Genomic DNA, 14,469 nt, shown 5'->3' with positions numbered 1-14,469 from the left:
TTATCATGTACATTGTTTTGTCTTGGTATAAAAGATGGGCCACAGAAAATATTCTACTCAATAGCACAGATTTGCTTGTCAGTTGTTTGACCTTAACCAGTTGAGCATGTCCCTTAGTGGCTGATGATATATGCATCATTGATCACAGGCAGAAGTAGTGGGGGAGCATCATAGCCATGTGTTGAGAGGGATTCTTTGGGGTTCGGATAATTCACTTTTGGAAACATGGCTGTTTCATTCAACATCCTTAAACAACTCTTATTCAGGGACCTCTTGAGTGGAATGGGCTACTCGACCTGAAGAAAATTCTAACTAGCCCCCACCTGCAAGGTCATGCACTGTTAATCTTGATATGAGATTACCATATTGTGCGCATATGGTTGTGATGCATGTGCCTGGTGTATCCTTATTAGACAGGTAGTTATGATGATATACTGGGCTTCATATATTTTACCCTAGAGTCACTTTGAAAGCATGCACTGCTCTCTCACTCAATGATAATAATAATAATAATTGGAATTGATGTGAAAGCAGAGCATGCCCAAAAACTGCTCTATTGAAGACAGCTAAGAGGTTTTAATTGGTTCTTGGGTGTTGAATATCTTCCACAATACTTAATACCTAAGTACTAAGTCTTATAATTTGTGGAAAGAGACCTTTGACAACAGGTTATATGAATGATGGTATGTGGAACCAAACAAGGGAGAGAAATGGACAAATGGAATTAGAGAGAAGTAAGTCCAGAGAGAGTGGAGGCACAATGGCCAAGTGGTTAGGGCAGCAGACTCGCGGTTGGAGGATCACAGTTTCAATTCCTAGACCAGGCATTGTGTGTGTTTATTGAGCGAAAACACCTAAAAGTTCCATGAGGCTCCAGCAGAGGGTGGGTGCCACCCCTGTTGTACTCTTTCGCCCCAACTTTCTCTCACTCTTTCTTCCTGTTTCTTGAGTAACGCTGCGATGGACTGGCGTCCCATCCAGCTGGGGGGAACACATATGCCACAGAAACCGGGAAACCAGGCTCGTGAGCCTGTCTAGGCTTGAAAAGGGTGACGTTTATTTTTTTTTAAGTCCAGGGAGACAGAGGAGAGAAATGTGATGCTAAATGTTTATATATATAAAGAACAAAATGTTTTATATATATAAGCTCTATAAATAGTGAAATATGTGCATGCACGTACCTATATATATGCATTATATACAATGAATATACATATATATATATATGTATATATATTTACAAATACAAACATACACACATACACTCACACAACAACAACAACCATCTTCATGAACTCAAAACAGTGTTGACAGCTATAAATCAGATGAAGTGTGGCCATTGTTACAATCTTTATATTAAACTACAGAAGCAATTTATGGTGCTCGGCATTGGACAGGTTTTATTATCAAGAATATATATAGTTTCCCTCTCTGTATATGTAAATATACATACAGATAGATATATAGATGCATGTGTGCACATATGTGTGTGTGCATGTGTAGATATATATATATATATATATATATAATATATATATATATATATATATTATATTATATTTAATATATATATATATATATATATATATAGTTAATCCAAACATGAAAACACAAAGAGAAGACACTACAACACGAGGACATGGAACAAGTATAGTGTTATTGGACACTCAGGAAAGGAAAGAAAGAAGGAGGATTTAACGTTTTGAGCGGAGCTCTTTCTCAGAAACATAGGAAAAGGAAAGATCCAAGGAAGGGAAGACGGAGGAAAAAAATTGCCAACAGTACACACGCTATCACATATATATATATGTATATATTTGTGTATATATATATATCTATATATATAACTACATATGCTTATATAAATGTTTGTGTACACACATAGACTCACGCGCACACAAATATCTAGATTTGTATAAACATACATACATACATACAGACACACACACACACACACACACACATACATACATACATACATACATACATACATAGGTATTGTTTGTATTCACCACAATATATTAGTGTATACAAATATTTAAGTGTATGCATATATAATCATTTAACACTCATTCTCCATGCTGGCATACATACAGAGCAAAAGAAATAATATTCTTAAGATTATAAACCTGGAAAATTACCAGCCAAGTTATTACATCAGAACAAGAAATTTTGACTTAAAATATTGCAGCTAAGGATAAAATTTAGATTTAGAAAATATTAGCTTTTATTAAACTAAAATTTTTATTACAAATTATTACTTCTATTTGTTATTACTTGCTACTTCTATTAAAAACTAAAAATAACTCAAAATATTTTTTCCCCTATAAAAAAATTCTTTTTTTTAATTATCAATTATTAATTAGAAATTTGAAAATAGGCTATAAAAAATAATAGTAGTACATAACTAGTACAATAAATAGAATACAAAAATTAGTTATATATTACAGTAAAATCTACCTATAACAACAAATTCACAGTAAAATTTGCATGAGTTATTGCCAAGACTTCACATTTTTAGTCTTGACCCAATGCCAATTTTTTTAATTAGTGAATTTGCCTACCATATATACTATTCTACTTTGCATAAAACTTTAGCTATATTGGTATTTCTGGCTCTCATTTTTTAAATATTCTAGTGTGTCATTATTTTAACAAAATGATGGTCACTTTTTATCTGTCATTGAAGCTAAGATAAATATATTTTGCTCTTAAAATAAAAAAAGTTATTTAGATCTAAACTTGATTGGAGGCATTACTTACTCTCCTATAATGTTGCTACAAATTTTGATGTAAACTTTTTTCTACTGAACCTAATCTCAATTTTTTATGCCAAAATGTAGCTAGGGACCAGTCCTCTTCAAAAATGTTAACAGTTCTCAATTTGGTTAAGAACCAGATTAGTGACAAGCTCTGAAAGATGCTGCATGGGAGTAAATCACGGCCTTAAGAATATTATTCAATTACTACCGTAGTTAAATATATAAAATGTATATAAATATTATGTGTATGTGTGTGTGTGTGCACATTATATATATACATATATTTGTACTGTCGTTACTGTCCTGTTTTTGTTACCATTTTTACCCCTCCACAAAAAGATCTCAAATTTTATTTAATTTGCTTTTCGTGAGAAGGAAAGTTTCTATCGAAGATGCGTATCGCCTTCTCTTTTGAAACGCAGAGTATATGAAACCATGGCAACTGAAGAAGGGGAATTTTCCTTGTGTTATTTGTCCTGTACTCTATTTTTTCGTTGTTTAAGAAAAATGTCCAGTTCCTTGGTTTTGTGTTTATGTTTTCGTTTCTCATTGTGTTCGACGTTTTTTTGGTGTCCTGTATATGCATGTATATATACATGTAGAGGTAGGTACGTACATATATGTATGTATATATGCATATGTTTTATTTATTAATTTATATATATATATATATAATATGCAAACACAAATAATTTTACTTCCATGCAGGTCATAGAAAAGAGTGAGGATGATAATGATGAAGATGAACGTATATATACATGCATATGTACATAAATACTCTTATACACATTGTAACAACAATTGTACATGTAGCTTAGGAGGGATGAAGAGTGGAGAGTGGGGTGAGAAGGTGGAGGTGATCGTGATGGTGTTGGGGTGGGGAGGTGGTGTGGTGGTGGTGGTAGTGGAGGGGGAGGAGGAGGAGGAGGAGGTTGTGGTCGTGGTGGAGGAGGAGGTAGTGGTGGTGATGGTTGTGGAGGAGGAGGTGGTGGTGGAGGAGGAGGAGGCAGAGGAAGAGGAGTAGGATATGATGATGGTGATAGAGTTTGTAAGGGTGATGCTGATGATGATGGCACTACCTCTCAGTCACAGCGTGGTCAAAGAAATATTCTGAATGCTCTGGATTGTGCCACGTGGACATCTTTAATGAATTCCTCATACTAACGCTTCCATTCAACTTGTTAAATTCTAGCAATGAATTCTTTTCTGACTTTCTCTACAATGAGTCTAAAACATATGCGATCCTACCAGCTCACCCACCACAGCCCCATCCTAAGAGCACATAGTCCCATAAAAGGCGCTTGATACCTTTATGTCTGATTCTAAAAAAAAGAAACTACCTTGACTATAATAATAAAGACTTTCTGACATGCATCATAACGCTAATATCAGAGTCATTAAAAAGGGTAAAATTCTAGCTAAATTTACCAAAAGGATTAAGAATAGGCTTAGAAATAGATGGTCAAAATTTCATAATTATGTCAAACTGTGTAAATTTACAAGCATACTCTCCCTCTCTCTCTCTCTCTCTCTGTTACTTGTTTCAGTCATTTGACTGTGGCCACGCTGGAGCACTGCCTTTAGTCGAGAACATTAACCCCAGGACTTATTCTTTCTAAGCCTAGTACTTATTCTATCGGTTGTCAAGCGATGTTGGCGGGGACAAACACAGGCACACAAACATATACACGCACACACATATATATACATATATATGGCAAGCTTCTTTCAGTTTCCATCTACCAAATCCACTGACAAGGCTTTGGCCGGTCCAAAGCTATAGTAGAAGACACTTGCCCAAGGTGCCACACAGTGGGACTGAACCCGGAACCATGTGGTTCATAAGCAAGCTACTTACCACACAGCCACTCCTGATTATAGGTTTTACAGAATCAAATTAATTACTAGAGTCATTTCTTCACCAGAGGAAGATTTTGCATATATATGCAAACACATACATACATCATTTAGTATCCATTTTCCATGGTAGCATGGGTTAGATGGTTTGACTGGAACTGGTAAGCCAGAGAGCTGTACCAGGCTCCAGTCTGTTTGGCTTGGTTTCTATGGCTGGATGCTCTTCCTAATGCCAACCACTCCACAGAGTGTACTGGGTGTCTTTTACTTGTCACCAGCACAAGTTCCTTTTATGAGTCACTGGCAAAAGGCATGTCACCAGCATGAGTTCCTATTATATACCACTGGCACGAGTGCCTGTCAAGTGTCACTTGTACTGTCCAGGACTATGATTTCACAAACATAAACACAAATATACCTAAACAAATATAGGAACCTTCATACAAACACACAATATATTCCTATTCATTCATGTAAAATGTCTTCACACAAAAACACACATTCATACACAGTATTTCTATCTATACATAGACAGAGGTATGGCTGTGTAGTAAACAAGCTTGCTTCCGAATCATGTGGTCCTTGGTTCACTCCTACAGTACACTAACTTGGGCAAATGTCTTCTACAATAACACCAGGTCAACCAAAGCCTTGAGTGAATTTAGTAGATGGAAACTGAAAGAAGCCCATCACATATCTATATATGTATGTATGTGTATGCCTGTGTCATGACTTCATGTGATTGTTGTAAATAGGCATCACCATCATACAAGAGATGCTGCTTGTTTCCAGTGTTCCATGAAAACCATATGTGGCCATGGGGAAATATTAACTTGCTTGGAAACAGGTGAAGGTTGGCAACAGTAAGGGCATCGAGCTATAGAAAATCCACCTCAACAAATTCCATCTGATCCATGCAAGCATGGAAAAGTGAACATTAAATGACGATGAAGACGATGATGAGGAGGATGATGATCATGATGAAAACAACAACGATGATGATGATGACGAGAACAACAACAATGATGATGACAATCATGATGACGATGATGATGATGATGATGATGACGATGATGATGACAATGGCAATAATGATGATGATGATAATGATGACAATATATATATATGTATATCCTCACATACACATATACTAAAGAACACTGAAAATATAACAAAAAAGGCAGAAAAACAAAAAGAAATCTGACTTACAGCAAGTATTGGACTTCTTGTCAACAATTTTGATGTGTCTTGTCTCTTTAATGAGTCGTTCATTAATTTTGTCCATATGGTCCCCTATGTCATCGATAATTTCTGAAAGGAACAAAGGATGACAGGTTAATTACAGGAATTTATAGAATTTAGGGCATACAGGGTACAGCTGGCTGTGCTTGTAGAAAAGTTGTGTGTGTGTGTGTGTGTGTTCAGGCACGTGCATGTGTGTCTGTGTGTAAGTGTGTGTGTTTATGAATGAGTGCATGAGCATGTGGATGTATGATGTGTGTGCAAGTGTATGAGTATGATGCATGTGTGTGTCTCTGTGTGTATGTGTGTGTGTGTACTTAAGTGCCATGTTATGCTACAAGTTCGCAGTATAAAGCTCCATTTGGAAGTTTAATCAGAGCAATTTAAATCAAATAGGGCATATGTTAGGACAATGGTGGTGGGGACACACATACATCTCCCTGCATTATCATCATCATTACTATCATCATCATCGCCATCACCAACGCAATCATCATTTTCATCACCACCACCACCACCATCATCACACCAAATTATGCCTTAACAGCTGTCTTCTATCCATGCTATCAAGGAATGAACTTTGTCCACAATACAACTTCCATCTATTCAATGTCAGCTCTAAACATTCACATCCTACAAACACAATGGTTGGGATGTTGGTTGCAGTGCTGGAATGCTGACAATACAGTCAAGAGTTCAAACCTTCCTCTGGTTCACCATCTCCAGTCAAACTGTGTAACCCATACTAGTATGGAAAGCAGTCATTAAATGATGGTGATTATAATGATAACGATGATGATGATAATAAAGATTTACTTTTACTGCTAGAAAACACCATGTCTCAGTAATCGATGAGATGGCCATGGCTGGAATGTCTTAGCTCATGTAAGGCCACAGTTGTTAAATGTTGATCAAGCAAAGGCACATATATGTGCAGAGTTAGGCAAGATTTCTTTGAGGATGACAAGCAGTTGCCCAAGCACACAAGTCTCCCCTCTCATATAACTGATGTTTATTCAAGGGAGAGCCTGCCAAATTGGACCAATACAGCTTGACACCACTGCTATTGTAATCACCACTGATAGAATACAAGAGTCTAAGACCATTGCTGCAAGGCATACGAAGGAGTTTTGAAAAGTTGCTGACTTTAAAGGTATTGTGAAAGGCCTGGTTGGGGGCCCATCTTTCTGAGTTCTTTTACAGGGCTCAGAAAAACTGAAGGACTGCTACAATAAGTGTGTGTAAAGCTGAAAGAGGAATATGTTGAATAAAATCATAATTAACTGATCCTCCTCTATTTTCATTTACCCAAAGCCAGGAACTTTTCAGTACACCCTCATGTGTGTGTTTGTGTGTGTGTTTGTGTGTGTGTGCGTGTGTGTGCACGCGTGTGTGTGTGTATACATATATATATATATATATATATATATATATATAATATATATATATATATAATATATATATATATATTATATATATATATAGGGAGAGTTCACGAAGAAAACAAACGACGAAGACAGGTGGTGTACAAAACAAACAGATGTATTAGTATAACGCTCAGGAATAGAAAAAGTCTTTTACGTTTCGAGCCTACACTCTTCTACAGAAAGGGACACAGAAAAATACACGTATATATGAGGGGGTGCTGAAAAGTTTCTCATTCTAAGGGTATTGTGAAAGGCTTGGTTGGAGGCCCAAACTTCCAAGTACTTTTACAGGGTTCAGGAAAACTGGACTGTTGCAATAAGTGTGTGTGAATCTGAGAAGTGAATATGTTGAATAAAATCATAATTAACTGAACCTCCTGTCTCTTCTTTTTCCCAAAGCTAGGAACTTTTCAGCACCCCCCCCCCCCACATATTGTCCAACCTTCCAATAATTCCACCAATCCAAAGCCATAGGTTGGTACTTTTTGAATCAGTCTCAAGAGGATGAAGAGCAAAGTTGAGTTTGGCAAGATATGAACTCAAAAAGCAGAGAGCTGAAGCAAACACTGCGAGGCTTTCTATACAACAACTTAGAACTCACATTCTGTCAGTTATGAGGAATGTTCCAGCTGATCCAATCGACGGAATGCCATGACTACGACAATACACCAAATATTTTTTTTAATCTTTTAATACAATTCCTAATAATGTGCCTCGTAACAGAGAGGAGGGAAATGGGATTTTTTTAAAACATTGAATGGCTATTGGGGTCTAGAAGAGTAATATAGGAATCAAAGGGATCCATAGGTAAAAAAGGGGTTGAGAAACATTTATATAGACTGTGGAGCAGGAAGGAAGGAAAGTGGGGTGTAATTTCATATGAATATGAGAGGAGAGTAACGGATGGTAGAAATGGATGCAGCAAGCTGGCAGAAACATTAGCATGCCAGGTGAAATGCTTAGCAGTATTTCGTCTACCATTACGTTCTGAGTTCAAATTCCACCGAGGTTGACTTTGCTTTTCATCCTTTCGGGGTCAATAAATTAAGTACTAGTTACGCACTGGAGTCAATTGTCTGTCCTTGTTAGTCCCCTGTATGCTTAGCCCCTTATGGGCAATAAAGAAATAAGAAATAGATGTGGTGATTGAGAAAAAGGGTTGAAGGTGTGGTTGGTGGTAAATATCAGAATGGAATGAGAGGTGAAGGACAATTCCATCAGAGACCAGGAGGGCTCAAGATGATGAAAACAATACAAAGATGAAACTAAGACGGTGGGGGGGGGGCAACAAACAAGAACAGGAAGGATTTACATCAAGTAAAAGAAAAGGGGTCAATAATAAAATATATTAATAAAATAATTACCATTCTGTGTATCACATTCATTGCCAATGTCCACTGCCATTTGTTTTTGGTGAGAAATGACACGTGATAATGCATCAAGACCTTCATCTTGCTCTACAAAAGAACAGCAGTAAATATTTCAGTTTAAAATGAGAATTCTGTAGGTATGTCTGCCATCTAATATATGGTACTTCATTCAAACTTACTTTTATACTTACCTTTTAGATATATTAAACAATATCATTAATAATATTAAACAAATGCAAAACCAATTGAAGATAGTACACACATGTGCATACATATATGTATATATACACAAATATATCAATGTATTGTATATAGATACACACACATATACATGCATGCATATATATATATATATATCATCATCATCGTTTAACATCTGTTTTCCACGCTAGCATGGGTTGGACGATTCGACCGGGGTCTGGGAAGCCAGGAGGCTGCACCAGGCTCCAGTCTGATCTGGCAATGTTTCTACAGCTGGATGCCCTTCCTAACGCCAACCACTCCGCGAGTGTAGTGGGTGCTTTTTACATGCCACCGGCACAGGTGCCAGGGGAGTCTGGCAGCAGCCACAAACGGTTGGTGCTTTTAACGTGCCACCGGCACGGAAGCCAGTCAAGGCGGCACTGACATCGGCCACGTTCGGATGGCACGTTTTACGTGCCACCAGCACAGAAGCCAGTCGAAGCGGTGCTGGCATCGGCCACGTTTGAATGGTGAATATATGTATATATATATCTTGCGAAGACCTGTTGAGACAAGTGAAATCGAAATCGATCAAAAATCAATGGAAATTGCAGTTGTGATACCAGTGCCGATGGCACATAAAAGAACCATCCAAACGTGGCCATTGCCAGCGCCGCCTTGACTGGCCTCCGTGCCGGTAGCACGTAAAAAGCACCAACTGATCGTGGCCGTTGCCAGCCTCGCCTGGCACCTGTGACGGTGGCACATAAAAAGCAACCACTATACTCACAGAGTGGTTGGTGTTAGGAAGGGCATCCAGCTGTAGAAACACTGTCAGATCAAACTGGGCCTGTTGCAACCTCCTGGCTTCCCAGACCCCAGTCGAACCGTCCAACCCATGCTAGCATGGAAAGTGGATGTTAAACGATGATGATGATGATGATGGATATATATATTCTTTTATTCTTTTACGTGTTTCAGTCATTTGACTGTGGCCATGCTGAAGCACCATCTTAAAGGGTTATAGTCAGAGAAATCAACCCCAGGACTTATTCTTTGTAAGCCTAGTACTTATTTTATCGGTCTCATTTACTGAACCACTAAGTTACAGGGACATAAACATACCAGCATTAGTGGCAGAGGGGGGGGGACACAAATAGAGACACACACGCACATAAATATATACACATACATATAAGACAGGCTTCTTTCCGTTTCTGTCTACTAAATCCATCCAAAAGGCTTTGGTTAGTACAATGCCATAGTAGAAGGCACTTGCCAAAGGTGCCATGCCGTGGGACTGAACCCAGAACCATGTGGCTGAGAAGCTAACTTCTTACCACACTGCCACAACTGTGCCTGTATATATATATATATATATATATATATATATATAAATATATATATATATATATATATATATATATATATATATATATATATATACTCACACACATACTTATTTATATATTGATGTTTGTTTTTTTATGTTATATTAAAGACAGTTTTACATTAAATTGAAAGATTACTCAATACCTTTGGTAGAATACAAATTTATTATTCTTTAACAAAAAAAGCATTGACAGTAACTCCGAAGTTTCGGCTAGCTGAGCCGCCAATGATATAGATGTATATTACGAATAAAAAGTAGCTCTGATAATGTAAACATTATTGCCTACACATACACAGTGCATTTGTTTTGTTTTTGCTGCGAGATTACATCCTGGGAAAGCTCCCTACACCGAGTAGTAAAGAACGCAGAATGTCCCAGATCAGGCAAGACAACAACCTCAAGATGATCAAGAATGATAGATCTTGGTATTTAACTATTATTGTGGCTCATCAGTACCATGGACTCAATACACCCCAAAACTTTCGTATATATACAGGGTGATTGAAAAGTAACTCCCGATTTTAAAATACTTAATAATTATTTATAAATTGTAATTTTTAGAAAGAAATGAATATGAGAGGAAAGCTTTTAGAATGAGGCTTTATTTAAAATTCAATATGGGCTCTAGATGTCGCCAGGAGCTTCTTGAGTTGTCCAAGAATTGCATCAACTGATTTGGCCGGGAACTCTGCTGGGATGGAAGACACTTGCCCTTCAAGCTCTTCCAAAGTTTTTGGTTTGGTGCAGTAGACTTGTTCTTTTAACCAACCATAAAGAAAGAAGTCAGGGCTCCTGGTTGGTCACTGATGCAGACCACAATGATCCATCCATCTCCCAGGGAAGTGGACATTCAATCATTCATGAATGACAAGAGCAATACAATTAGAGATTAAATACTCATACTTCAAAAAACAAACAAAAAATAAGAGAAAAAATTTACAATTAATAAATAATTTATAAGTATTTTAAAATAGGGAGTGACTTTTTAATCACCCTGTATGTGTATATGTATATATCATCATCACCATCACCATCATCGTTTAACGTCCATTTTCCATGCTCGCATGGGTTGGACGGTTTGACTGGGGACTGGTAAGCCAGTAAGCTGCACCAGACTCCAGTCTGATCTGGCAAGGTTTCTATAGCTGGATGCCCTTCCTAATGCCAACCCCTCCAAAAGTGCAGTGGGTGCTTTTTACGTACCACCAGCATGAGAGCCAGTCAGGTGGCACTGGCATCAGCCACAACTACGATTTCTATTTTGATTTTTGATTTTATTTCACTCAACAGGGCTTCTCAAGCACAGCATATCGCTCACAATTCAAGGGTACTTTAAAATAAGCTGGTTATGCAACACTGGTATCAACCACAGCTGTAATCTCACTTTACTTGCCGGGTCATTGGCTACCATTCAATTTCACTTGACTCAACGGGTCTTCTCAAGCACAGCATATCGCCCCACAATTCAGGGGTACTTATAAATGGGCTGGTAATGCGACACTGGTATCGGCCACGGCTGTGATCTCATTTTACTTGCCAGGTCTTCTCAATCATAGCATATCTCCAAAGGTCTCAGCCTTTTGTCATTGCCTCTGTGAAGCCCAATGTTCAAAGGTCATGCTTCACCACCTCATCCCATGTCTTCCTGGGTCTACTTCTTCCACAGGTTCCTTCCACTGTTAGGGTGTGACACTTCTTCACACAGCTCTCCTCATCCATATGCAGCAGATGACCATACCAGCACAGTCATCTCTCTTGCACACCACATCTGATACTTTTCATGTCCAACGTTTCTCTCAGGGTGCTTACACTCTGTTGTATATGCACACTGACATTACACATCCAGCAGATCATACTAGCTTCATTTCTTTCAAGCCTCTGTATGTCCTCAACAGTCATGGCCCATGTTTCACTGCCATGTAGCATGGCTGTTCACACACATGCATCATACAGTCTACCTTTTACTCTGAGTGAGAGGCGCTTTGTTACCAGCAGAGGTAGGAGCTTTCTGAACTTTGCCCAAGCTATTCTTATTCTAGTGGCAACACCCTCAGACAATCAACTCCCACAACAGACTTGGTCACCTAGGTAACGGAAGCTATTAACTACTAGCTTTTCCCCTGGCATCAGATGAAATCTGTTTTCTGTAAATCTTCGGTGTTTATTGCCCCTGTGCATCTGTCACACACAAAAACTATCTTCTCGGTTAACCTTCCTTTGATATTGCTGCATCTCTTATGTGTCAGTAGCTGAGTACATCTTATGGAGTTTCTACCTATGCCTTTTCTATAGATCAAGCAGGGCCATCTATCTGAAGGAGTTTGTGATTTGTCTGCCTTCCTACTTACTACGACTTTGGTTTTCGCTAAATTGATTCTAGACCTTGCTTCCACACTTGAAACTTCATCCCTAGTTTTGGTAGTGACTCAGCTATTAGAGCAAGATCAGTATAGAGGAGCTCCCAGGGGCACCGTCTTGAATTCCTCTGTGATTGCCTGGAGGACTATGATGAATAAAAGGGGGCTGAGAACTGATCCTTGGTGAACCCCTACTTCTACCCAGAATGCTTCACTCTACTCATTGCCAATTCTCACCTTACTGACAGCATCCTTGTACAGGGCTTGTACAGCTATATATATATATATATATATATATATATATATATATTTCGACTTGCTCCTCCGTTCATTGTTTTTTATGCCAGTATTATCACCATAAAACCTTATTATTTCCTCTTTCTTACTGTCAATGTCTTTCGTCTCAAATGCTAGCTCAAGCATTTCCTCACAACATATACCTTTCACTCATAGAAACTTACTCACACGACCACAAAGCATTTTGTCTCAAATCTTGTCTTCTCCCTCATCTATCGGTCATCACTCTGTCTATTCAATTCCTACACCATTTGCCATTCTATCGGTCTTTTCTGTCGCTTAAATTCCTACCCCATCGTTCCCAGTTCGCGGTGGCACCTGCCCTCCCACCCTCTCCACCTGTACCGGAAGTCCTTATCTCATCTTGTCTTCCTTTGCTTTTCTTCCATGAATACCTAAAGGCCTTAAGCCAATACCACCCCTACTATATAAGGTAGTGACCATACGGCGCAAAACATGATAGTGTAATGTAAGTAGGTTGAACTTAAGATCATTGCTTTGCTTATGAATTCTGCCAAATGTGAGCTTTCTTTTCAGGTACATGATGTCACTGCTCCCCGTCCCAGGGTCTCTAGGGTCCATACCTCCCACAACCTCAGGGTTGGCACACTGAAAGGTAGGTCTGGTGAGATTGTTGAGATGCTTGAACGGAGACGTGTCGATATATGTTGCATCCAAGAAGTAAGGTGGAGAGGAGGTTCTGCTAGGTTCCTCACAGGCAAAGGACACAGGTACAAGATTTTCTGGGCAGGAAACACTGACAGGGTTGGAGGCGTGGATATACTTCACGCTGAAAAATGGGTATGTAAGGTAATTGAGGTAATCAGAGTATGTGACAGAATACTGAAGATTAGAATAGTGCTTCATCATGGATTAGCAACCATTATATCGGCCTATGCCCCTCAGCCAGGGCTACGCGATGGACAGAAAGACCGATTCTATGACACTCTACTGCAGATTACCTCGTTGACGAATGACAGAGACCTTCTCTTTGTGGCTGGTGATTTCAATGGGCATTTTGGAAAACATGCTGGGGGCTTCCATGGTGTACATGGAGGCTATGGCTATGGTTCCCGCAACGAGGAGGGAACCAGGCTCCTGGAGTTCTGCGACGCAAATGATCTCATGGTTTGCAACACTAACTTCAGGAAACCTACCAGCCACCTAGTCACCTACCGATCGGGTCGACATACCAGCCAAATTGACTACATCCTTGCCAGGAAAAGGGAAAGATGGCTGCTTATAAATGCCAAAACCTTCCCAGGCGAAGAATGTACCCCACAACATAGACTGGTAGTTAGTGACTTCAGGATCAGGACTAAGAGGACGACCAGAAGACGACCAACATGGAGAAGAAGGATCTGGAAGCTTAAAGATCCTGCAAATGGATAGAGATTTAGGGACATATTACTTGAAGCATTTGACGAAGTAGAAGGGGATATAGCTACACATAGGGTAGAAGACAACTAGGGGATTCTAAGGGACAACCTTCTGAGAGCCAATGACCAGATCTGTGGCTGGTACAAAGTCCCCTCTCGACCTAAAATAACGTGGTGGTGAAACAATGTTGTAGACAGGGCA

The 14,469-nt window shown here is 38.9% G+C and overlaps 1 protein-coding gene across 1 annotated transcript in view; it reads right to left on the bottom strand.

The window, feature by feature from the left end:
- Positions 1 to 5,005: 5,005 nt before the first annotated feature.
- LOC115214846 (syntaxin-8) overlaps positions 5,006 to 14,469 on the bottom strand; it is a 53,172-nt gene continuing 43,708 nt past the window's right edge. Inside the window, exons 6-8 of the mRNA XM_036505159.1 lie at positions 8,653 to 8,745; positions 5,802 to 5,930; positions 5,006 to 5,037 (exon numbers count right to left, since the gene is read on the bottom strand). Of these exons, the coding sequence (XP_036361052.1) occupies positions 5,006 to 5,037; positions 5,802 to 5,930; positions 8,653 to 8,745 (254 nt within the window). The remainder of the gene's footprint in view (positions 5,038 to 5,801; positions 5,931 to 8,652; positions 8,746 to 14,469) is intronic.

This window comes from Octopus sinensis, linkage group LG8 (assembly GCF_006345805.1).
Source record: "Octopus sinensis linkage group LG8, ASM634580v1, whole genome shotgun sequence".
Lineage (NCBI taxonomy): Eukaryota > Metazoa > Mollusca > Cephalopoda > Octopoda > Octopodidae > Octopus > Octopus sinensis.
Note: the sequence above shows the minus strand (reverse complement) of the source record. Positions and strands in the feature narration are given on the sequence as shown.